This window comes from Xenopus laevis, chromosome 8L (assembly GCF_017654675.1).
Source record: "Xenopus laevis strain J_2021 chromosome 8L, Xenopus_laevis_v10.1, whole genome shotgun sequence".
In the NCBI taxonomy this organism is placed as follows: domain Eukaryota; kingdom Metazoa; phylum Chordata; class Amphibia; order Anura; family Pipidae; genus Xenopus; species Xenopus laevis.
In genome coordinates this window covers 54,652,530-54,678,751 of record NC_054385.1, presented here as the reverse complement: position 1 = coordinate 54,678,751, position 26,222 = coordinate 54,652,530, and the positions used below count along the sequence as shown (strand labels likewise).

Here is a 26,222-nt window from a genome sequence, read left to right as displayed (position 1 = left end):
AACAATTTAAGCAATAAATAAACACAATAGGATTTTTTGTCACCAATATGGATTCATGCAACTTAGTAACCATCAAGTACAATGTACTTTATTACAGAGGCAAAGAAAATAATTAAAAAAAAATTAACATTATTTATCAAAATCCGAATTTATCTTATAATTTTCTGAAATATACTCCGGCCAAATCTGCACAGTTTATTTCCTGTTATTTTTCAATACATTTCCCCCCAAATATTCCAGTTCAGGAAAAAACTCTGAAAACTCTTTTTTTTCTTATTTTTGCCCTGAAAACCACAAAATCTTTGGATTTTTGCATAGAACCCAGTGCAGATTAGGATATTTTTGGGACTTCCCATTGACCTTCCATTGACATATACAACCTCGGCAGGTCTGAGATGCTGGATTTTTGGATTCAGACTTTTTTCATCCTCTGGGTATAATAAATCCTTAAAAATTTTAATTGTTTTTTATTAAAAATTCAGCTTTTATAGTAAAAAAAATAGATTTTTTCGTCTTTTTTGCTTTCATTTTAAAACTGTAATTTTAAGTTTCCTGTAAATAATAGATTTTCTCCTAAAATTGTAACTTAGTTTCTAAATGTGAGAGTGTTTTAAGTTTGTGATGATTGAATGCATTTGCTTGTTACAATGAGCCTGGCAGTAGTAGCAGGATGAGAACATTGCCCGAACACTACGTGGAGGTCGAGCTGCTCATATCGCTCTGCCTTTTTTTTTTGTTCTTTTAATCTGACATGGGCTCTTTTCCAAGAAACTATGAGCCTCCTAATCTGCTCCTTGTTAGTGAATTTGAGTTATTTCTCAGCAAATCTGAGAAAATATGTCTAAATTCTTAGCCCTGACAGAAGTACAAAGAAGGAAGACGGTGGAGTGATTTATATGCTGAATGACAAAAAGGTATTATTCTGAGCTATAGAGCCAGACCGACTTTGATATCGGCCTGCAAATGTTTTAATAAACATATGGTTTCCGGCTATTATTTCAAAGCCTGATTAAAAACTTTAAAAGGTGAAATACCAGACATAAAGGGAGACAGCCATGAACTTTTTAATTCAGCAATTATATGGTGTTTATGCAATGTTTTCCCAATTTTATACAACTGTACTTTTATTACTGTTGTTGCCAATTCTTTAACATATGCTTTGCCAAAGGGCCTAAAAGTAATAATTTGCATGTTCTCCTAAACACAGTGATGGCAAAACTAATACCATGTGATATAAAAGGACAAATAGCGATGGCACATTAAATGAAAACTGCAACATGTGAATCTAATATATATATAACATAATATTACGTTAATAACATTAAGATATTTAATATACACCCTATTTTTTACTGGATGAATAATCTTATACTGTTGAGTCCCATGGACTGCAGCTTTGTACAATTATTTACTCCCACACCTATGTCCACAAGCTGGCTTGCTTTATTGATATCAGAGATCATTTTTTTATTCTCCAGGGTGCAAGTGCTAGAGCACTAAGGGGCTCTAGAGGAAGCTCCTCTGTGCTCTCTTACCAAGCACTTTTGCACCGGGGAATACTGCTGTTTGCACAGAGTTCCAGATCAAGAAATTTGTTGCTTAATGCAGAGAGCAGTGCCAAAAGGTGCATCTGAGCCCTGTCTTTACTGCCTGCCTTAAGACAGGCAATACTGATAGGGCCCCATTGTGGGCTGTGCATCCCAAAACTCCCAAATTTTAACATCTGTATGATGCATATGTTATGGAGTGGGAGGGGAACTACGTGTGTGCCTCCTCTGGTCCCTTTGGAAAAAGTGCTGTCTAATGCAATGCCTGCAGCCATTCTGCAATATGTAATTGGAAGAAAAATTGTACTGATGGTTTAAAATGTTATCTGCAGTTTTTTTAAAAAAACATCTTCTAATAATAACAGTTTATTTTACCTGTTCAGAAATTTTTACAAACATTTGCACATTCTTATCCAGTATAAGTCACTGCATACATAGAGGATTTTATAATAAGATAGTAAAGCCAATAGAAGATCAAGGTTGGGTTGCCCTGGTCAGTGGAGCCATTCACATACCACCTAAATGGACATGTATTTATACATGTGTATTAAAGGTTGTAACTAGAGTTTGCTTTATTTTCCACACATTAATGTACATGCATTAAAAATATGATACCACTTAAATAGAAGGTTTCATTTCCAAACATCTGCAAAATAATAAACAATTCTATATATTATATTCAGAAACTGAAATATTATAATTGTTCTATAAAAAAATTCAGGCCATGACCACTTAAAGGGATAATACTGCTATTGCCTAAAGGCAAGTTCGCTGTGTGTTATTTCAACATACTGTTCATTACCTTATACAGAAATTAATACAAATGATTCCATATGCTTATGCTTGCCACTGTCACTGCTGTTTTCATTGCATTAGACAAATCATTTCACAAAAGCTGCATATTTTTCATTCTGTTTTGTCAGAGAGGCTTACATGTAATTGCTAAAACATGGAGGAGGAAATCAAATTCTAGCTTACCGAGACAACTGAAGTGTATAGTCCCTAAGAAACAGATATCTCCTGCACAGAATTCTAGTGGCAGCTCAGGAAATATCTAAATAACCAATAAGACTTTTTTACTAACATTTGAATGTTTATTTTTTCATACATTGAATTTTTCTCTAAACACTTTGTATTTTTTTTATTTCTCTAGAACTCTAAAAAGTCGAGATTTATAAAGTGTAAAAACCACAAAAAATCTCTAATACACGCAAAGTCTTACAGAAGTCAATAATAGCTCCCCTGATCTTATTGGACCTTTTTTTAACTATTCAGACTTTTAGAGGTTTTTGTATTTTATTTCGCTAGTAATTGTATGAAAAGCTTGGATTTTTAGAGGAGTATAATTTTTGTTCATTCTGATCTTTTAATAAATGTCAAGGCGTTCATGATCTTAGAGAAATGGAAGCCTATTTATTAAAGGTCAAATTTCTGTGGTTTTTGAAACCACAACTAAACTCACTTTCTCTAAAACCACCAATATCAAGAAATGTATTAAAAGATCCAAATAAAAAAAGTACGAAGGAAAATAACACTGAATGAAAAAAATATAAATACCTCTAAAACCTCTAAAAATGTGAGCTTTTCTGACAATTCCTTGTGAAAAAAAATCAAAAAACTTCTAGTGCAAATTAATTTAAAATGATCCAATAGGATCAGTGCATTTCCCATTGACCTCAACAACTTTTAATTTTTTATTTTTGTATTTGTGGTTTTCATTGTTTTTACACTAAGGGCAGATTTATTTAGGTTCAAATTATAACATTTGTTCGAATTTTAGCCGTTTTTTTGAGTACATTCGAATTTATTAGAGTAAAAAAAAAATAGGAGATTTGTGGAAAAAATTTAAATTTGATTGTTATTAAATTGGCCCTATATAGTTTAATTGTAGTTTGTTTTTAAACCTCTAAAACCACTAAAATGAGAATGTTGATAAATAGGCCTCAAAGAATCCTTGAGTAATGGAGAAATATATAAAAAAAACAGCTGTTTCTTTTCAACCTATGTGCACTTTTACACCATGTCCTAAATGTCCTAAATTCCCCTTCATTGGATCTGGGGGTATTATATTAGCCAATACAACCTTAGTGTTTTAGTTCAAAATTACTGGCATGATGTAATTGGATAAAAAATATATTGCCCATTTTCTCACACTGTGTAAGCCACTATCCTTGTTCATTAATACCTGTAGTGGGGCAATTGTAGTCTACTCCCTCCCCCCCCAAAAAATAATAAAAAAAAGGATCTACTAAAGAAACATTTTGGTCTAATTCAGTTTTTTTTTTTTACTTTTGCAATGCTCAGTAGGCAGTCAAAACCATTTTAAAACAATGCCTCATCTGTATTTGAAAGTTAATGTCCTTCACAAAGCAAAGTTTGCTCTGTAAATTGATAGAAAAAGAACAAGTCATTTGGCAACACTGCAGCTGTGAAGAACACAGACCAGAATAACACAGGTCAGAAAAACAAGGACATATTTTATTAACAGAAAACAATCGCATGGCAGATTCTGCACCTTAATGTGACCATTTGAAAAAAATAACTCACCCTTGAAAAAGTTATGTGCACCCAGACAATGATAAAGTTAATAAATGTTTAATTATTTTTGTGGTTCTAAACAATATTCAACGATTGATGGGGCCTCTGTGACCACATTAATTTCACACGCTCATTTTTATAATATATGGAAGCAGCAAATCTTGCTTTAAAGATGCTTTAAAAACACTTTCACTTCTGCAGCACATACATGGTATAGTGTAAAAACAAGGTACATTTGCCAGCCGTCTTTGGGTGAGAGAAAGTATTATAGATAAAAGATCATTTATTTTTTTATCTATAAGCAGCAAATGGCAGTTGCTACCAATTTTAAAATGAAAGCAGTGGGTTAAATAAGTGCTAAAATACTGCTGGTCTTTAGACCCAGTCTAAATTAAACATGGGGTCTATTAATCATGCCATGTAACATGATGAAAACCAGTGTGCTAAGGGGCCGATTCACTAAGGGTCGAATATCGAGGGTTAATTAACCCTCAATATTCGACTAGGAATTAAAATCCTTCGAAGGGTTTAGCGCAGATAGTTCGATCGAACGATGGAAGGATAATTCCTTTGATCGAACGATAAAATCCTTCGAATCGAACGATTCGAAGGATTTTAATCCAACGATCGAAGGAATATCCTTCGATCAAAAAAAGTTAGCAAGCCTATGGGGACCTTCCCCATAGGCTAACATTGACTTCGGTAGCTTTTAGATGGCGAACTAGGGGGTCGAAGTTTTTTTTAAAGAGACAGTACTTCGACTATCGAATGGCCGAATAGTCGAACGATTTTTACTACGAATCCTTTGATTCAAAGTCGTAGTCGAAGGTCGAAGTAGCCCATTCGATGGTCGATGTAGCCCAAAAAAAACTTCAAAATTCTAAGTTTTTTTACTTCAAATCCTTCACTCGAAGTTAGTGAATCGGCCCCTAAGTGTCCAAAACTGGAACGAATATTAACATCTCGAAAACTTAAATCTAATTCGATTAGTCTAAACTTGAATCAAGTTTTTTCTCCGAAAAACATCTTCAAATGGGTCACTGGATATCTGCTATTTACTGTACTTCTACATGAACTTGGCAGGTTATAGGTGGTGAATAGCCCAATTCTAATTGTTCTCAGGATCAATGTTTGATAAATCTCAAATTTCGAATTCGAAACGAGTTTGGATTATTCCCAATTCGAATTTGTTTTGACCAGAAATACAATTTGAAAATTCTAATTTAAATTTACTATTCGACCCTTAATAAATCTGCCCTGAAATATTGAATTTATAATGCTGTATATTTTACACCACCTGATTGCTATAGTTAATGCCATTATTTTACATTATTATATGTTATATTGATGGTGATGCCCATTCAAGCCAATTGGAAAAATGGGTGCCAAGTACATTTCCAATGTATTCTTTGTTTAAAATCTCCCAAAAAACAGCAATGGAAGATCACCATTCTTCAAACAGTATATTCAAGCCTTTGCTGTGTTTTATACTGGAATGTTATGCAGGAAATTGGACTAAAGGTACCTAAAGCCAACACACACTTTTTGCACTTCTCTTTGCAACCTGCCTCTTGTGATGAATTATGCAAAACTTTGCCTAATAACTTTGAGGAATACTGGAGCTACCACTACCCTGGATGTGGTAGCTCCAGTACAGTGGGTTGTATCAATAGGCGTTACAGACTTGGACCCAGTGCATTTAATGTTAATCCCACTTTTTCATGCACATGGCAGAAGTAACACAATCCCTCTTTGAAGATTCTAGCCATAGTAGTGTGCCTTTTTCAGAAAATGTTCACGCATATATGCATTTATTTTAAGTGAGTTCCGTGTAACTGTGTCCACCGCAGTTCTTCTGCCAAGATGCATGTTGCTACCCTACAGGTATGACCTGTGCAGTATTGTATCACTTGCTTACAACTGCTGTTATATACTTATACAGGTGAATATAAACATTATTAATAATTGTGAAATCATAATAAGGGAAGAGGAGAAAGATCATGGGCATCGAACCCTACATTTTTTAACATAATATTTATTGGGTGATGGATATGTTTATGGCAAGTTAAAACAACCTCTTCTCATTCATTTGCCTATTTAATAATGCCTGCAATTGTTGGTGAAATATAAGCCCCCACATCCCACTGACAGCCTGGAGGACCACAGGTTGTGCACCCCTCACCTACAAAATGTTGCTGTAATTGCACAGTGGAGAAATATTTCCTCTATATTGGTCTAATGATAGGTACCACAACCTACAGAAATCTTATTTATAGCAAATACAATTCCTATTAAGGCATCCTGTATCCTGTGATAATAAATGATACATCTTGCCATTTTATAGCCCTGCACATATTATTCGTGCTTAAGATGTTTGAGCCTTGCCACAGTCCTTCAGATTGCTGAAACAGGTGCCGTGTTCAGACATTGCTTTGTTGCTCTCTCCAGATATTTACAGCAAAACATTTTCCCAGTGATTGAATTTTCAAAGTACTAAAATACCAGTGAGAAATATGTTTCCCAGCAGTTTTATGGCTCCCTGGATACATTAACTCCAAACCTTGTATCTGTTTGAACGCAAAGAGAACATTGCTAAAAATATATGTATTTTGCCAGTTTAACTGGCTATTCGGCCTTACAAAGGACACAGTTCTAACACCGCTGGGATTGTCAGTATTTTAGGATTCATTCTGCTATAGGGGCATTATTTTATGAAACTACACTGGTGTAATTTGTTCCTGGCTGTTATACATCTCTGTTTTATAAAGGTTATTTTACATCTATACAGGAGATTACAATCACTATTATTTTCTGCACTACTTGCTTTTAATGGATAGCAGGGGACATAATATTTATTAAGTCTAAGCAGGGGAGGACATAATAGCAGTACTGTCCTTTATAACCTGTTTTATAAAGTTATAAAATAAACCTTAATAAAGCGGGAATAATTACTCAGGGGCAGGGATCTCTGGTTGTTATATGCTCAAGTACATTTTCTATGCTTAGAGCTATGGGGTGGAAAGTAGTAAGTATGTCAGAACCAAAGACGTTTTACATGGTGAATAAATGTTACACAGCCGACGCAACACAGTCTATTTTATGCACAAGGCATATTTTAGAGAAGCTTGAAAATTATAACAGTATGGTGTTGTTTCATTTTTCGCATAGCTGTGCCCAATTTTGTTCTTCTAATGAAGTGAAAATGGCCTAGAATACATACTAAAAAATACCCATGAGCCTCCCAGCAACAATACATGGGAGTCGAAATATATTGGGAGTCAGGCTCAGGTATGGCAACTGGTTATGTCAAAAGAAAATAACCTGAGATATATATCTCTGGTTACATGTGATCATTAATAGTGCTCCACGCAACCCTATCTCTGATCTTTTGTCTGGCTGCTCTCTGTTTGCTTGCCCCCCCATTGAATTGTGCCCCCCACATTTCCAAGGATGACAATGTACCTGCTGTAACTTGAGAAATCTACAGTGCCAACTAAATACCTTTAAACCAAACCATTTTATTTTCAAAGCTGCTTTCTGCTTTTTGCTGATATTAAAATTATCTTCCTTAAATCTAATTAAAACTATAATCAGAATATATTTCATATATATATATATACATATATATATATATATATATATATATATATATATATATATATACTATGCTGCATGTGTATTTTAATTAATTAAGAAGTATCCTTCTTTAGAGATGTCAATTGTATGCAGCAAAGCGTCTCAAATGATCTAATGAACCAAATTCCAGGAGAGATCACATTTAATTATTTTAAACATTTATTAATCAATAAACTTATCCCTATACACTAAGGGGCAAATTCATCAAGGGTCGAATTTCGAGAGGTTAAATCCCTCGAAATTCGACTGGGGAATAGAATCGAATAGAATCGAATAGGCAATTCTGGCGAATTTACGCGCTGGCGAATAGTCGAATTGGCGAATATTCGCCAGGCGAATAGGCGCTCGATCGAATATTCGCTCGAAGGATTTTCATTCGATCGAATGCTTTTTTATTCGATCAAAAACTTGGAAAACAAGCCTATGGGACTTTCCCATAGGCTTTTAAAGCAATTCGGTAGGTTTTAGGTGGCAAAGTAGGCAGTCGAAGTATTTTTAAAAGAGACAGTACTTCGACTATCGAATGGGCGAATAGTCGCAGCGTTTTTGCACTCGATCCAGTACTTTGACTATCGAATGTCGAATAGTCGCAGTGTTTTTGCGCTCGATCTATGCGAATCATTCTACTCAGGCTAATTTACGCCAATTCGATAGTCGAGGAGCACAAAAATTAGAAGTTTTTTTACTTCGAATCCTTCACTCGAAGTTAGTGAATCGGCCATTAAGACATGTTGTTTTTTTTGCGAATACTTACAATAACCAAGCATGCGTTTACTTTCATTACTCTAATGAGAGAGACATGGCTGCTCTAGGCGAGCAAACCTGCATTGTTTTTGAAAAATAAATGGACTGTTACCATTAAAACGGTTTTAAAATGCCTCTTTATGTTTATTTAAGCCTGCTAGATTTGTTTTATTTTTTGTTTTTTAAAAGGAGACTTTATCAAGTAGCCAGCTTTAACTGAAATAAAAACTCCTGTTTTTTTTGGGTTTTTTTCTCTTTTACTACGTACTGAATGATGTCTCCTTTTACAAGGCTATATAAATGGGAAAACTTGTTTCATTTATTTTGCTCTAGCACCACAAAAATGATTGCTGGTTTTAAAAGGGTACATTTTGTTCCTCTTTTTAGGTATATATGTTTTGTAGTATTTGCATATTGGAACTGTCCGAAAGTGATAATGCTGCACGGGGAACAATTTACAGTGTACATAATGCAGCAGTCTCTGGGCCGCGCTCCTGCTTTTATGTCATACTTTACTGTCTAAGGCTTTAATATTTGGATTTACCTGAAAGTGTGAGATGGCTAGGCATTTCTGACACTCTTAAAACTTATTATGCTGCACCTAAGGATCACACTGTGGCATATAACTGTGTCTAGTTCAGTATAGATTTCTTGACATGGACACAATATTCAAAAATTAACACAAACCATATTATCTATACATCAATCCCAAATGATGTTAAGGTTTCACACAATCAGCCAAAGAATTGAAAAAACTCACTCAATCTAAACACCCTTATCTACTCTGTATATTTATGCTTTTTAATTACAATGTTTGTCCTCCCTGTGTGTACTTTTCTATTTATATACTGTAGTAAAATTGTAAAGTAATGCATAACTTAGAGGTCCTTTTATCAATATTCTCATTTTAGTGGTTTTAGAGGTTTTGAAATCACAAATAAACTTTTTTTTTTCTAAAACAACAAATGCCATGTCATTTATTAAAAAGCTAAATGGTGCGCAAAAAATCAAAAACCTCTAAAAATTTGAGACATTCACTATAGAAAAAAATAGTTCAAAAATCAGTTAACTTCTAAAAATCCAAAAAAAGGTCCGATAGGATTAGAGCAGCTCCCAGTTACATATACTGTATACATTTGACATGGGAAACAATTACCAAATTAATTTCCCTTCTAACCTGTTTATATATAACCAATAAACTTTCAAGCCATAATGAAAGACATTGTGCAAAGTATGGTGTACATTATCAGATGACACTGACAGTAATCAATATGGTGGGCTGCAAGTCACATAACCTTACTGAATCTTCAGAATAACTATTCGACATCAGCCATCTACACTTGCAAACAGAAGTTGTGTGTGATGCCCATATGCCATGACCTTGTGAAGTGTCCTTAAAATAAGGATGATGCTCCCGGTTAAAACTAAGCATATGGGAATATTAGAGCTTGTAGAGAAATATGCCCTTCCTGTGCCAGCATGATCACAAATACTTTTTTTTAAAATCTAGAAAGCGTATACCTTAATTTATCCGCAGTATTTTTCATCAGCATGTTTGGCATTATGAGCAACTTAACAAGCACGCGCACATTTATTTAAACCACTGTAATCTTTAATTCAAAATAAAAGGGACATTAATGTAAGCCTGTGTACTCATGATGGTAGAAGAAGGATAGATATTAAATAAAAATCTGCTGATATAGCAGCAGGGTTATTGCTGAAAATGAAGTGTTTTCTGCAACGTGTATGCAGAAACATCTGTTCTTCCATATGGAATCATAAATATTTGCAACAAACTTGTTCAGAAAAACATTTCAACCTCCGTACCTAAGTTGGAGGCTTATTTTAGATATAGAACTGCAGAAGGCTGCCGCTAAGCCAAATGGTTTATGAAGGCAGTAAGGACTGTATATAGAGTGAACACAAGTACACATGGAATGCTTTACATACAGAAAAATATTTCCAGTTTTTATTTGCACTTCGTTATTCAGTATATCATTTTATAATTGGAGGATTCATTTTTTGTTTTTTGATCACACAATTGCTTTTCATGTTCATGTGTTAACAATTATACAGCAGGTTGGGCTATAGACAACCTGTAACATTTTTAAAGTGACTAACTAGTAAGACCATTACATCTTCCAAATCTTAAAAGAGCCAGCTGAACTAGGCATAGTAACAACTATGAGATACATATATCATTGATAATTATGGATTGATCCTTTCTGAATAATATATAACCTTACCGAAGTAAATAACTTTTCAATTCCAATCAGAACAAATTACAGTGAGTTATTTTTAATCACAATCTGCTTGATCATCTAGAAAAATCAATTTGATCAGTATAGATATTGATCATAGGAACATAGAAAAAATATTCCCCATAGCCTTGATAGCTTTTGATGGGATTGGACATTTCAGTACATTTTAACAAATCCTTGAAGGCTTAAACAATAAACAAAAGTAATGATTTTGTTGATTCGGCCTATCGAATTGAACAGCTCAATGGGCAAGAGAGGAGGGTGCCATTATATGGAAGCTTAACATATATTATTCTCTGCCTGTGTTGAAAAGCCAGTTTGGTCTATCTTTGATTATCTTTAAGTATCCAATTTGGTCTTTGTAAATCAATCCAAAAGCTTATCTACTGAATTAACGTCCCCCCCATTTATTCTAGCTCAGGTTCTGGGCATGTGGAATGTGACATAAGATGCTGCTCTATAAATGCCATTAGTTGAAACTCACATTAATGCCTTATTCACCACCTAATTGATAACTGTAACTCTACTTGTCCTTTAAGACTCCTCCCACTGGGTGTATTACATATTGAATTACAATTAATATGAAGGAAGTAAATGAATGGTTAGCCTTTCTGCAATGGCTAGATTGTCTACCACACAATATTTAGAAACTTCATAAGAAATCCATATGTCATGAAATATATCTACAACAATCTTTATAACTACCTGTACTATGATGACTTTTTGGGGGTTTATACTGGGATATAAAAATAATTTATATAGAAATTAACATGTTTATGGAACGCAACTCTTCCAGCTGAAGAGAGGCCTGCTATTTCCAGACACTGCTTAGAGCACAAATTGTTTCTGGACTACTTTGAGTAGCTCAGCTGATTTGCCACCTCAGCTACTATACTGATGACTTAATTATATGTATATAAAGCCAGCATTATATACAAAGAAAAATCATTTTCTAAGAACATTTTAAAATATATATAATGGTTTAAATACAATTTACATCAGCAGTAAATAACAGTATTGTACATTATGTAATATACCTTGTAGTTATAAACCTATGTAATGATTTTTGAGGTAGTGTAGTTAGTTGTATGTACTGGGGTAATACTTCTTGTAGAAACTGCCATTGTTAAAACCCTTTCCAGAAGTGCCGTCTGCTGGTTTTGATTCCATTGTTAAAAGCCTGCATTCTTTCCACTTTTCACTGGATTTCTATAAGCTTTGCCCGTTTACTTTAATGTGGGTTATTTTTGTTATTAATCTAGTTTAAAAAAATTGAAGCTTCTTCATAAATATGCCGGTTAGCTATTTGTAAGGGTATATAGAGAAATATGGGAAACATTTGGCTTTGCTCTGTTACCCGTTGCAACTATTGAGTAATTAGCTTTAACTGCTCTATTGAAGTTAAAATACTGAAAGAATATACAGTATATGAATCAGCTGCCATGGATTTTGAGGGTTACACACACCTATAATGTCTTCCTAATCCAAGCATTAAAAATACAAAAATATTATTTAAAAGTAGAAAGCACCTTTAATAAAGGTGAGATCAGTAAACAAAAGGCAGTGTTCTCTTACAAACTTATTATGCAGGCCTCATATTTCTCGGGAGGGGACTCATTCCTGCGGCATAGACATCATTTCATAATATACTATCATGCTGATTGTGAAACCTACCTGCCAACTACTGTAAAATACAATCTAATTGCCATATTTAATGCAGTTTGGAAGATTATATTTAAAATGTTTCATTTCACATTTGTTTTATCAGCACAAAATAAATTGCTTCTACATCCAATTTATACAAACTCCAGATAGCTACATAAGAGAACGTGCATGGTACTTGGTTTTATAGTTTTCTCTTTAATGCTAAGGTCATCCTGGAAAAATGGGGACGATATAGTATTTTTATTGTAAGTGTTTTTATGATAAACACCACTAATGAAAAATGCAATTTTAGTCTTAAATAATATACTTTCATTTATTTTGGAAATAAATAAAAATGTGATTTAAAGCTAGTAAAACAGATTAATCAGCTACTCCCTCATTGCATTCCCTGCCCTCTGTATTCACAGATTAATTAAGAAGAGGAGCATTGATTGTGTAGCTGGCGTGTGAATCACAAGGTTAAACCTGGCTGTCCACTTTGCCTTCTGCCAACTATTTCCTTAACCCTATCACTGTCAGAGTGTATGCAGTATAGTAGGGTATTGTAGACTTTAGTTAACCTCCACCTTATAAAAAGCAGAACTGGAAGTATATCTCCTGCAGTTTCACTCTTTGACTTATCTGTGCAATTTTGGTGGTCTTTACAGGTGTCAAGAACAATCAGATCATTTACTTATTTTGGAAAAACTGAAGTGTGCTGTGTGTACCAAATACCTTTTGAAATTAATTACAGGACACAAGAGTCATTGCTACCAAGAAAATGTCTTTACATAAAAAGTTAAATAGGTTTGCATTTTACCAGTTTAACAGTGAATTGTGTGGTTTTTATTTTTTTACAAAATATCACTAAAAAGACAATTTGCTGTGACATCTCTTGTTTACTTAAAGTCAGGCAACACATTTCGCTAGAAAATTACCTTGTCAATGAAGAACTTTCGTGGTGTTTAGCTAGGCAAATTTTCATTGAGGCAAACAATTGTTTTAATTTATCAAAGTCACTAATTTAAGTGTGAAAATTTCAATATGTTACCCTTTTCACTAAAATCAATTTCACCAGCTTTCTGACTGGCTAAATTATACATCATTATTATGTCAGTGACGTATTCCAACAAAGTCATAAGCAAAAGTCAAAATGCTGGTGTTATGTAATATTTAAAGTGGGATTATATTTACGAGTTGTAACTGTTAAAAATATCTTATTTATACTTTGTTTAAAATTTTAAAATTGTGGCGCATTTGTTTTAGGGTGGGCTCATGGCATGGGACAATAGAGGATCTGTGTCTTCACTTTGCTTTCTTGGACATTTTTAAGTGACCACTTCCAGCAATTTCACCAACATCACAGAAAAATACATACATCTGATCTTTTTATACCCAATGAATATACATTGACATAAGCATAAGTAACAAATAATAAGTAAACAAAGTTTCGCTAGGAAGGAAGTCATGCTAGAGAAAATTTGTTATGAATACTTTGCGACAACGAATCATGGCTGACGAAAGTACGCCAACGTTCTTTTGCCGAGACATAATTGCCCATTTTGATGAATGCACATATCCGTCATGAAATAACGTCTGGTGTAGTTGTGCGAAGAATGGAGGAGACTTCCGACGCAAGGTAAAGAGCCCTATAGACTCAATTTTCTCCAAATAATACAGATTTTTTCGAAAAAAATATTTCCTATTTCCCTTGATCTCAACTAAGTTATAATTAATCCTTATTGGAAGAAAAAACAGCCAATTTATTTAATGTTTATTTAATGTTTTCATGATTTTATGGTAGACTTAAGGCATGAAGATCCAAATTACAGAAAGGTTGGTTATCTGGAAAACCTCAGGTTCTAAGCATTTTGGGTAACAGGTCCCATACCTGTACTGTTTTTCCTACATTGACCTCTGTGTTGTGTTCTTCCATGGACCTGCCCCTTTTGTGAAACACTGTTTGCCAGCCTCAACTTTGCATTAGCTATATATATATTGGGAAAAAAATAGTTGGAGAAAAAAACAGTTTGAAACTATGCTATGTAGGGGGTCTATTTACTACAAACAATTGAATCTCATTTTTTTCCATGAATATCTAAAAATTTGTGGGATTTCTTTATTTCTGTAAAACTCTAAAAATTCAAGATTTATTTAAGTGTACAAACCACAAACAACTCCTAATACAAAAATTTGCCAGGTAAAAGTTGTTGAGCTCCTATAGAATACTACAGACAAGAAACAGAAGCATTTTACCATTGCTCTGACATCATATTAGAAAACTTGTACAGTAGAGTCTTGTATTCTACACAATTCACATAACAGTGAATGACCTGGCTCCACTCTCTAGAAATAAATATAATGCCTAAAGACTGGACCTTATCCATCTTGAAAGGAGTAGTTTCACAACACTAGTCGCTAGCATGGTCAGACCATGTACCTTTTCTCCCGAAATATATGCTTCCAGCACTTGGACAGTTTTAATTGCTTTGCCAATTAGGAGTTTTCATGCATGGCTGATAAATGTCTTACTAAAAGCGCACTTATCAGAAGAGGGGGTGAAATGTAGACACTATTCAGATGTAAAGACCCATTACAAGATTGAAATAGATTTGTTATACATTTATCATTCATCTTTGCAGTATGTGATTTCAATCAGAAAAAAAAGTGATGAATGGTTTGGCAGTTCCTCCCATATACACTAAAACATAATATGCTTCCACCGCTTCTTGCTATTAAAGCCCTTAACATGCAATGTGACCTTGGTCTGCAAAACATGTTTGGTTAGCACAAAAACTTAATCATAAGAAGTCATAAGTAGAATCCTTCTTCTTTACTGCCCTTTTTTTCTTGGACTTGGAAATTTATGGCTTGTGGGACAGGTAGAGTATGAACAATGGGCCAAATGGAGTCCAGGGTTATCTCATCTGTGTGAAAACGGCTGCTAAAAATCGATGTGACCTCTGCTACACTGTCATCCCAATTCCCACCCTCTGCGTCCTATTTGTCTTTTGCTGGATGCTTAGATCTGTGTGCTGTCTGTATGTGTCTCTCTTGGGCCAGATTATCAAAATGAATCATTGCCTGCATAGCTCTTATATTTCTATTTATTTTCCTGCTCTTGACTAGCTGTGATGAAATATGATTCCTTTTGCATTTGATCCTTGCTGCAGCCGGCAGCACCTAATTTAGCTGTGTCTCTCTGTTTAACAGAGAGTAATATTATTTTGAAACTTCAATTTACTGTATGGAAACATTGCAAGCGATGCAGCATGACACTTGCCTTTCCCATTAATAGTGATTTTCATAGCAAAGCTTTAAGCAGTATTACTTTAATCATTTAGACAGATATCTCACTGATTTGATCTCTGGTACTGGTGTGGCTGAGGATGCAATTGCCTAATGGAATTATCAGGATAGGTTAAGGACTACTTATGTTTTAAGAAGTATTGATGGGTAATCATGATGAGTATGTTTGGTTTACTGAGCATAATTAAAACTGGTTTCATGATAGGGCATAGGTAAGCATTTCTATGGGACCTTACTCTTTGCGAAGAAACGTAGAGAAACATTTAAAAACTTCCACACACATACATATTGCATAGTAATTGTTACATATTTATAGTACAGGTATGGGATCCCATATGCAGAAACCCATTAGCTATAAAACTTTCTCTGAACTATATGAAGGCCATCTCCCATAAACTCCATGTTAAGCAAATAATTTAAACATTTTGAAATGATTCCCTTTTTCTCTGTAATAATAAAATAGAACATTGTACTTGCTGGTAACTAAGCTGCATGAATCTATATTGGGGCAAAACAATGCTATTGGGTTTATTTAAAGTTTAACTGATTTTTAGCAGACTTAAGGGACTGTATGTGTTCCAAATTATGTAAAGATCCTTTATCTGGAAAACCTCAGCTCCCAAGAATTCTGGATAATGGGTCCTATATCTGTATAATCCAAAGGGCTGTCTGCTATGCAGCTGTTTCATATGAAGGCTTTTAAGGCATTGTTCAGTGTAAAAATAAAAACTGGGTAAATATATAGGCTGTGTAAAATAAAAAATGTTTCTAATATAGTTACTTAGGCAAACATGTATATATAAAGGCTGGAATGACTGTGTGTAACATAATAGCCAGAACACTACTTCCTGCTTTTCAGCTCTCTTGGTTTACACTAACAGTAACCAGAGACTTGAGGGGGGCCACATGGGTCATATCTGTTGCTTTTGAATCTGAGCTGAATGCTGAGGATCAATTGCAAACTCACTGAACAGAAATGTCCCATGTGGTCCCCCTTCAAGTCGCTGACTAACTCAGAGTTAGAGTGCTGGAAAGCAGGAAGTAGTGTTCTGGCTATTATGTTAGACATCCAGTTAGACATTTTTTATTTTGCACATACTATCTATTTACCAAGTTTTTATTTTTACACTGAACTGTTCCTTTAAGGGGTCTGAAATGTGTAGTCCATCAAAATGAATACAGCATTCACCACAGTGGAAGATAGCCAGTGGCACAACCACATTTACATATATGTGGGATTTGGGCAATGGTTACGATCCCAAAATTAAAATGACCAACCCATGTAAAATCCTTACACAGTGAAATATGTGTTAAATACCCCTTTCAGGATGTACAGTTATGGGATTCCTTATCCAGAAACCTTTTAATCCATAAAACTCAGAAGTAAAGAAAGGCCAGCTCCCATAGAGCCCATTTTAATTTAATGATTCAACATTTTTAAAATAATTCCCCTTTTCTCTGTAATAACAAAACAATACCTTATATGTATCTATATTGGTGGCAAAACAATCCTATTGGGTTTATTTCTTGTTTAAATTCTTTTTAACAGACTTAAGGTATGGTGATCATTTATCATTTATACCTAAGCATTCTGGTCCTATCCTATATCTATTTTGTTTAAATTACTTTTATTATACACAGACAAGCTATAGTCTCTTTCTGTTTCATCCTATATAAAATCTATCTAACAATTAGTCTACAGTCCTTTATGTTTTATCTTCATTTCCTTAACCAGCATCTGTATATGTGACTTACACTGGTCCATTACATTACATTAGCAGTTATGTGGGAAATCTCCCCTTTAAATAACAGAAAAAACATCTTGCACCTGCCTAATGTCACTTTAATTGCTTATCACCAGCACCCCCATTGTCTATAAATAATATCATATTTCTTTTGTCAGAATAATTGCATGTTCTGTGCCTAATCCTGTGAAATGATTCTTATATATCTTGTTTGAGCACAACAGATTCACATTAACACGTTTATAAATGGAGCACTATAGCTGTTACTGACAAAATTACATATTAAATTCATTAGTCAACCACAAAAATACTGGCTTATAACCAAGGAGAAAGGAATTTTCGAATTTGTCATAAATATATTTCATGTAACACAACAAGAATCCATAACCCTTTCAAATATAGTAGTCATATTAAATGTTAAAATGTGCTTTCTTTGGTATTGCAAATCTTCAGAGATAATTGTGAAGCCTATACATTATAGATTTGAAATAAATAAAGGACACGGCACAACTTCAGTGATGCACTGCTGGGTTCCTTGTCAGCAAATTGACTTATACAGTAAATGTAATGGCGATAGCTTCTATCTCAGAAATGCCGAAGGATCCTGTCTGTACAACATAATAGCACAACACTAATCATGCTATCAACATAGGACTGATTCCCAATAAAAAAAAATGTTCAAGTCTAAATTTTAGGATTAAGTGGCAATGGCATTTGACAAATGGAACAATAAGGGCCAGTTGTGTGATTGCTTGTAGAAAACCAGGGTATCAAGTATTATAAAAGTCAATATACAACTATTTCGATTATGTTTACAAAAAAAGCAATTACAACAAAAATGTCTTCTATAAGCTTTTCTTTTGTGTGCCAGATGCAGAGCTGGGATATATTTTGCATTTTTTTTCCAGAAACAAGTAATGTAAAATTGTATTTGAAATGTTTGATCGGGGTACTTATGCAAAGTTATGTAGAGAAGAAGAAAGTTGAGTTATAGTCTTTCCTGAATAGATGAGTAGTTTGTATAAATAATAACAGGAATTTCCGAATGAAATAAACTTGTATTGGGACACTGGCATTGATTACAAATTGTTCAAATGCAAAATTGTTCAAATGCACAAAGTTGACATAGGGTTCCTCATTTATTCCACCTCTAGGTTCATTGACTGTGTAGGTTGTCCTATCTCTCCCAATAGCATACAGTATTAAAATGGGGCTAGTACAGTCACAAACTGAAATAGGAGTAATCTATTGAGATCAGGTCAATGGTTTCTTCCTCTTGATCAGGGTAAAGAAGACAGTCCTCCCAGGGGAGGCTCTTTGGATTGATAGCTAAAGATAGGTGCATACAAAAACAAAAATAACACAACCTTTAAACTGCTCAGATGACACTTTGGTGTTTATTGAATCCAGCAAGTTTTGGATGCACTCATTTGGGTATAATGCTAATGTTCTGTAGTAATAAACATGCTTGACAAAGGGGCGTGACCCCGAAACATTGCACTACTGCATAATAAAATTGCAAGGGCTTGCCCTGCTACTGCAACTCCTGTGTGCCGGTGAAATTCTTCTTACCCTTGTTGTGAGGCGGCCGATTCCTCTATCACTGGGCACCAGGATAAGAACCTTTGGGAGTGTGTGGTGTGCGGCTTCTCCTAAGTTTACTTGGACCAACCTTTAAACTGCTCAGATGACACTTTGGTGTTTATTGAATCCAGCAAGTTTTGGATGCACTCATTTGGGTATAATGCTAATGTTCTGTAGTAATAAACTTGAAAATCATTATTTTATCCTTTATGGGCCACCATACCTCATATGAGATTTGAATGTTGTTTTGAAGGTACTGTACCTCCCCAACATCATCATAAACTGCACCAGAAGCACCACTCCTTGATTCTTCAATACTGATTATAAGACTCTCATTCAGGTGCATAACTACAAAGGAAGCAGACCCAGCAGTTGCCGGGGGGGGGGGGCAGGAGTGCAGTGAGACCAGTAAGGTCCTAATTAATTAACAATTTCAATATATCTTGGTAGAAAAAGTTTGGGGCCCTAAATTGTATTTGCTCTGGGATCAAGTATCATCTAATTATGCCGCTGCTGCCATTTATTTACTTAATATAAATGTTTAGACTTCATATTTGTTGTGAAGCACTTCAATATTGTATTGTCTTTTTTTATTTGAAAGGTGTATTTTACCAACAATATTAAAACTTTTTTTTTATTTTAACAGATGATATCCAGATTGCTATTCCATTTATTAAACCGACTTTGGATAAAGTACAACTGACTGGACAAACATTACCCCCCGGATTCCCTTCACCTTTTCTCTTTGCTGATGGGCTATCATCAGTTGAAACTCTTTTAACCAACATTCAGGTATCTGTCAATGATATTCTCTTGCCAGTCTTCCATCATGTGTTTTTCAAATATTATTCTTCAGTCATTCATGCATTTTGTAACAAATTGTGAGCTTTAAGCAACCTGAAGAATGAAATAAAGCTAACGTAATGGGGCTTATATCAGGCAATGGTGTTGTCATGTGGCTCATTAGTTATTTAATATTCTGCCGTACAGTCAACATGTTTCATATGCAAGTTCAGTGATTCTGTGCTGAATAACTGAAGGGTGGCTAGCACTAATCAAATGCCATCTGCTCAAGAAAAATGAAAAAGACCACAAATAAAAGGCACCTTAGTAAGTTTCAAAATCACATGCCACTATTGGGGTGTGGTTAGTTTGCCACTAATATTGTAGAGGTTAATGTGATATTACTCCAATTAACTTGTATGTGTCTTCTAGAATCTAGATGATCACCTGATATTAGTAAACCAAACCATTTTTTCTAAAATTATTTCTTTATTGACATTCCTGTGTAGGGCCTTCTAAAAGTTGCAGTTGATAATGCCAGAGTACAAGAGAAGCAAATACAGCAAGAAAAGAAAGAATTAAAACTGGAACTTTGCAGAGAACGAGAGCTTCGCGAAAATCTCGAGAGGCAGCTGACTGCAGAATTACAGAGTCGAGGTGAGCTTTAATAGACTATGTTGACATAAAAAGGCAAATCCCAGTTGTGAAACTATATGCAACTGTCATAAAGACAGGAACCTTGTAGACTTCTGCTGGGGTCAAAGATTATATGACTTTTTAGTAGACTTAAGGTATGGAGATGCAAATTAAAGAAAGGCCCAGGTAACAAGCATTCTGGATAACATGTCCCATACCTGTATATCTTTATTATTCATAGAAATCATACAGTTTCTTTTTAGTCCCTCTTTGGCTTGCCTCTCTTTACCATTTACACCTGCTGCCAGAAACGCAGGTGAAAAAAAACCATACAACTATGGCCATGTTAAAAACTCCTGGGACCATCTAACATGTAATCCCATTCTAATTATTGTTTATCAAATATTGATAAATCAACAAACCAATGATGAAATTCCTGTAAAACTTTTTTGATCATAAAGTTGCTGAATGTGTCACACACAAAAAAATGCAGAATTTTAATTACTTTTTATTTTTTAATTTCAAACATAAGGGATAATATTTAGCATGTGCTGCACTTTCTCATTTGTAGGTAGCATCTAGTGACAAAAAACAAATGCCAGAGTCAAATTTAACTATAACAATAAAATTCTGAATTAATTTCACATACAACCAAGTAACTCAGGACATTTTAAAATACATTACTAAAATACGTTATTAATATAAGTATCCTGAATAGTAAAAATTAAATGAAGCTTGGCATTTGACTTTCCAGGTTAATCATTTCAACATAATGTTTCAAAAACATTTAATTAACAAGTGTGAGTTAAAGTGTCCAGACTGACAACACTGGCTAAATGATCCACAGGCTTTTAGTAGACAGGTGAATTATAATCAGTTTGTTATGAGTTATTGTCCATATGGGATGTTTCTTGTCACCTGAAAATGTTATTGTCCCATCTGTGTTATGACTAGTATCTTACTTCTATCACTCCATCTGCATGCTCTAAATTATACTGTGGGTCTGATCAACAGTGTCAATAAAAGTGCTTTGTTTTCTTTTAAATTACAAGTGAAAGGCTGCCAGCTAATGATTTTACTGTTGGAATTGTAGCAATAATGTGTACAATGTTTTTCCATTATATCATTTATGCATTCAGAACTATTTCATGACTAGTAGAATTTCTTGAATATCTTATCTTTATAAAGAGTGAATATGGGGTTAAATACTTAAACCAGGCAAAAAATCTATTAATTTAAAATATTTCACTTTTCCTGACACCATGTTCAGAGATTGGTAAATGAGTTGCACTGGTTAAAAAGGCACATGCATGTTGACCCCTGAAAGACATTGATAATAAATTCTTGTGGATTATTGCATGGGGCTATAGTATTACACTATTTTCAGATTATTTCAAAGAAGGTCAGAATTCCTTTATGTTGTTCTCTACTCGCATTGTTTAAAGGTAAATAAACTATATTTATAGTTCATGTAGGTTCTGAGTTGTCTTTAGCTTGACATAATGACTTGCTTCTGTTATTGATTAATAATCAGACCCCTTAAGTGAGCACACTTGGTACGGTAAGTGTTGCTTATACTAAATACCACATTGATATTCCAAGAGGCATATGTACTATGGAGTGATAGTGAAAATTTGGAGTAATTACACCAAAAAAGAACATTTTGCATAACATTGCCCATGTACCAATTTACTAAAAGGAGAATACAACAAAATTTGGAGAATTGACTTCTCATTGGTGTAAATTCAAACATTTTTGTCATGTTTGGTATTCCAAAACTGAGAACAAATGCCACGTTTCCGGTAACAGCTCATGCTTCTACCTATAACAGCCACTTTTCACGTCAGGAGGAGCCCTTCGCTACTAGGATGCCACCAGGTCTTATAGTAAGAAAGCCAAGGCGAGGGTTCAGGGCAGGCAAGGGAACTGGAGAAGAGAAACGGGAAAGAGTAACAGTGGTCATTGAACAGGCTGGGGTCAGTACCGATCGGTCAGCACAGTACAGAATCAGGATCCAGAAAAATAGTCAATAATCAGGTAAGGTGGGTTCAGCCAGAGAAAAAGTTGGTCAAGGACAGGCAAAAGTCAAGAACAATAATTCAGACGAAGATCGCACCCAAGAACTATCTCAGAATAGACCTATGTTGGGCAGAGAGTCAGTGCAGAACAGGGGGTTTTTATAGCTAATGATTAACTCGGAACACCTGTGGCCAGATTAGCAACAGATGAAACAAGACATGCCTACTTTTAAATACAGGGATAGCAATAGCAGTGAACCAGGACTGTCTGCTCATATAGAGTAAAGGCAATGTAGACAGCATGAAAAAACCAGGTCACTGGTTCAACTCCAGGCAGCATGTTACACTATTTTCTAAGTGAAATTACTCTAGTGAATAGTCTCCAGTTTACTAAGACTGACAAACTGCCATTATAAAGACAAAGCAGCCACTTTTGCATCTCATTATCTACGTCACTTCCTTCTTGCTATTATCAAACATTTTCTCCACTACAATTGTATGGAAAAAATACATGAAAATAAATGTACAAAAAAAAACAGTAATTATGCAATAATCATGCCTTAATTAAAACCATTTCTATGAAAACTTAACTACAATGTGTCCAGTTTTACTTGCACCTTTGCAGTTGTTTCTTAGTTTAAGTATGGTGTAAAAGGCGTCTGTGCTGATTTTTACATAATTTTATAATGTTTATCCCAGTGTAACTAATATATGGTTCATTTGTAAATTCACGTGCCGAGCCATATACTGTAGATAAATAGACCCCTATAATATTTATTGCCATTTGTTATGAATTCTCATCTGTGACATAAATAACTGGTTGGGAAAATTATATCAGCATTATATTGATTTTACAGACTCTCATCTGTCTTGTCTGAAAATGAATAGTATTTAAATAGTTTAATTTACTTTTCAGACCTTCCAGATTAGCTGGATATAGAGTGGATTACACTGTTGCTCTAACATTTTCTTCCGTTTGAATATATCATCGGAAGACAATAAAATCATTTTTTGTTCTGTAGCAGTATAGTGTACCAAGACAGCATGAAATATTTCATTAACAAGAGTATAGATTTCATCAATAGTGCATTATTCTTAATTAAATGCATGCACTTGCTCAAGGAAAACTGTATTTATATCCTGTTGAAACCTTTGCAAAGCGATAAAAAGTGTCATTTTTTCATTTGTAAATTTGGCATAGTCAATGAAATGAATATAATAGGCAAATCTCAGTACAGTAACACAGTCCATATCTCTGCTTCCTGCAGTAACTTATTCATCTATCAAAGTGCTGAATCCTATATTTAGAATATAGTATATGTAATTGAGTGTACAGTTTAGTACAACATACTTTTTCCTTTCCCACTGTGCTTTTTTGGGGGTAATTTGTAAGCCATCATATATTTTTATGAAAAGCATCTACTTTAATCAGTAATGAAAACTGCTGGTCACCAGTGATAAAAGTAGAATGTTTGTATACTTGTAGCAGGTAAGGGAGGTATAAAGCTCAGTGGTATCAGCAGTGAATTGTAGATTTAATAGTACTATTCTTTCACAGATTTAAGAATTCACACTGTGTAGACCTTACTTGCCATTCCAAAGTTACAGCAGGCACCAGGAATCCACACTTACCACCAGCTCATATTAGATATTAAATATAGGGCTTCTATGCATTTCAGCACAGCTGGCACAAGGGCACAGTGTACACCACCACTGCAGTGCTGGCAGGCAGAAGTGTTAGGTGTATGGGGAGCCATTGTGTGCAGTTTTATTTAACTACATGACACAAATGTAGCTCGTGATTTTACAGCAGAGCCATTGCCAGTATATAGAATAGCCAATATGGGGATGTAGCACAAGCTATATCAAATGTAGGGACCACAATTCCCTGTGCCAGACCCATTCATTTCCATGAAAATAGATATGGCTGGAAAGTTCACCATATTTGATGCCAAGCCAGTTTGTTTAGATATATATATATATATACGACCAGAGCATATTTTACCTTTGCAATACAGAGTAATCCTTCCAACACTTTTATTGCTTTATTCCACTTTCTACAATTCCCCCTTTATCACCATAAACCATTTTGTACTAGGCAGGTCTCTCCACCTTTGCTTACTTGCACACAATGAAAAATAACACAAGGGGCAAGTATTCTCTACTGAAATAGGTGAATATTTGATAATTATGCTTTCCACCCTTTTCATTTATTTTGTTTAAGTGCTGTCTGCACTTAGTGGCTGCCAAAGCTGTTGAGCAGTCTAGACCTAGCATATATTTAATAAACTCTTCCCATGCACCAACATTCATAGAATTTCAAAACCAGTTGAATTTTGTTCAGCCAATGCTCTTTCCTGAGCTTATAAGAGGCATTCAATACTTTTTAACAGAATGCAAATGTCATTTATTCAATAAAGCAGTTGTTTGAGATGTTCTTTTCATGTATATAAGAGAAGGCCAACCTGTGGCTATAAGGTTTTTTGCTTAATTTTTAACTCAGTTGCAAATCTACCAGCCACTGTTCAATTTATAATACTACTATATACTCTTGTTTGATGCCCCAAAAGAATATCAAAGTCATGCTCTTTCTTGTATCGTAATTAGATCCGGAATGGAAATCCTGTTTCCACTGTATTTGTTCTAGAGATTCTCTTGTAGCTCCCATTACACAGTTGAAGGGAAAACAAAACATATAGATATTTATCACCTAGTACATCCGTTTTATGTCAGCCTAAGAGATTGTTAAAATATAATACCATTTTTCTTTTTTTCCTGACTATTAGTCATAACCTTCTGGATCTCTTTTCACATCATATATCAGGCACAGTAAATTTTAAATGGAAAATAGCAACAACATTGATATCACTCAGCTATTACCTGCTGAAAATGATTATAGAATCTGCTCACATCAAAATGAGTGGCCTGCTTCCTAGCTTAACTGTATATCTCAAAGTGGAAAGTCTTGTAAGAGCAATAAAATCCTTTCTGGGAAAATATTCCACCGAGAATAGAGATGACCGTAACAGTTGTAATTTTTGTGCATTTCAGCAACAATTCAAAAGCGCTTGAAGAAAGAGAAAAAGGCCAAGAGAAAATTGCAGGATGCTCTGGAGTTTGAGTCAAAACGGAGAGAACAAGTTGAACAGGCACTTAAACAAGCCACCTCAGGGGAGGGTCTCCGAATGTTAAATGGTAAATCTGCCTGGGTGCAGGATCTAGGATTGAGCAGACCGTGTAAGGGGCATATATACATATATACATCTGGGATAGACAAAGGTTTGCAGATAATTCACCCAGGCAACTTTCATTTTCTAGTTATTACATGCAAGGAAACAGTTCAGGTAAACAATTTCATGCATTAGAATGTAGATAGATAGACAAAGAAGCAGACAGAGTAGCATATATACAATTTTGGGTTAAAAAACTGACATCTCCTATTGATGTTTCTATAACAAATTTTTGGTTACAATTTGGTTATATTTCTGCTATCAACATCTGATAGGTGCCACTTATATAACTCTGAATTACACAGCATCCATTTCACTGGAAAGTTGTGCCTAGATGTAGACAAACACATAGAAGTCCTTGAGTGCTCCAGCCAAAATCAATCCTTGGATTCTTCAAGGCCGCAATAATAAGGACTTCAATCAAAACACCACCCCCACTGCAGATCACATTCACTAGGAAGTCTCAAAGTGTTATAAAGATAGCACATCAAAGTGGTCCAAAGCATGGAGTTTCTCCTGTGTTTATTCAGTCAAAAATATATTTTGG

At 34.6% G+C, this 26,222-nt stretch overlaps 1 protein-coding gene across 2 annotated transcripts in view; it reads left to right on the top strand.

Moving 5' to 3' along the window:
* Positions 1-26,222, top strand: part of dach2.L (dachshund family transcription factor 2 L homeolog) — a 332,937-nt gene that overhangs the window by 290,121 nt on the left and 16,594 nt on the right. For both annotated transcript variants that reach the window (XM_018229136.2, NM_001095278.1), the window contains 3 exon segments: positions 19,655-19,800; positions 20,301-20,448; positions 25,497-25,640. In XM_018229136.2, coding sequence (XP_018084625.1) covers positions 19,655-19,800; positions 20,301-20,448; positions 25,497-25,640 — 438 coding nt within the window.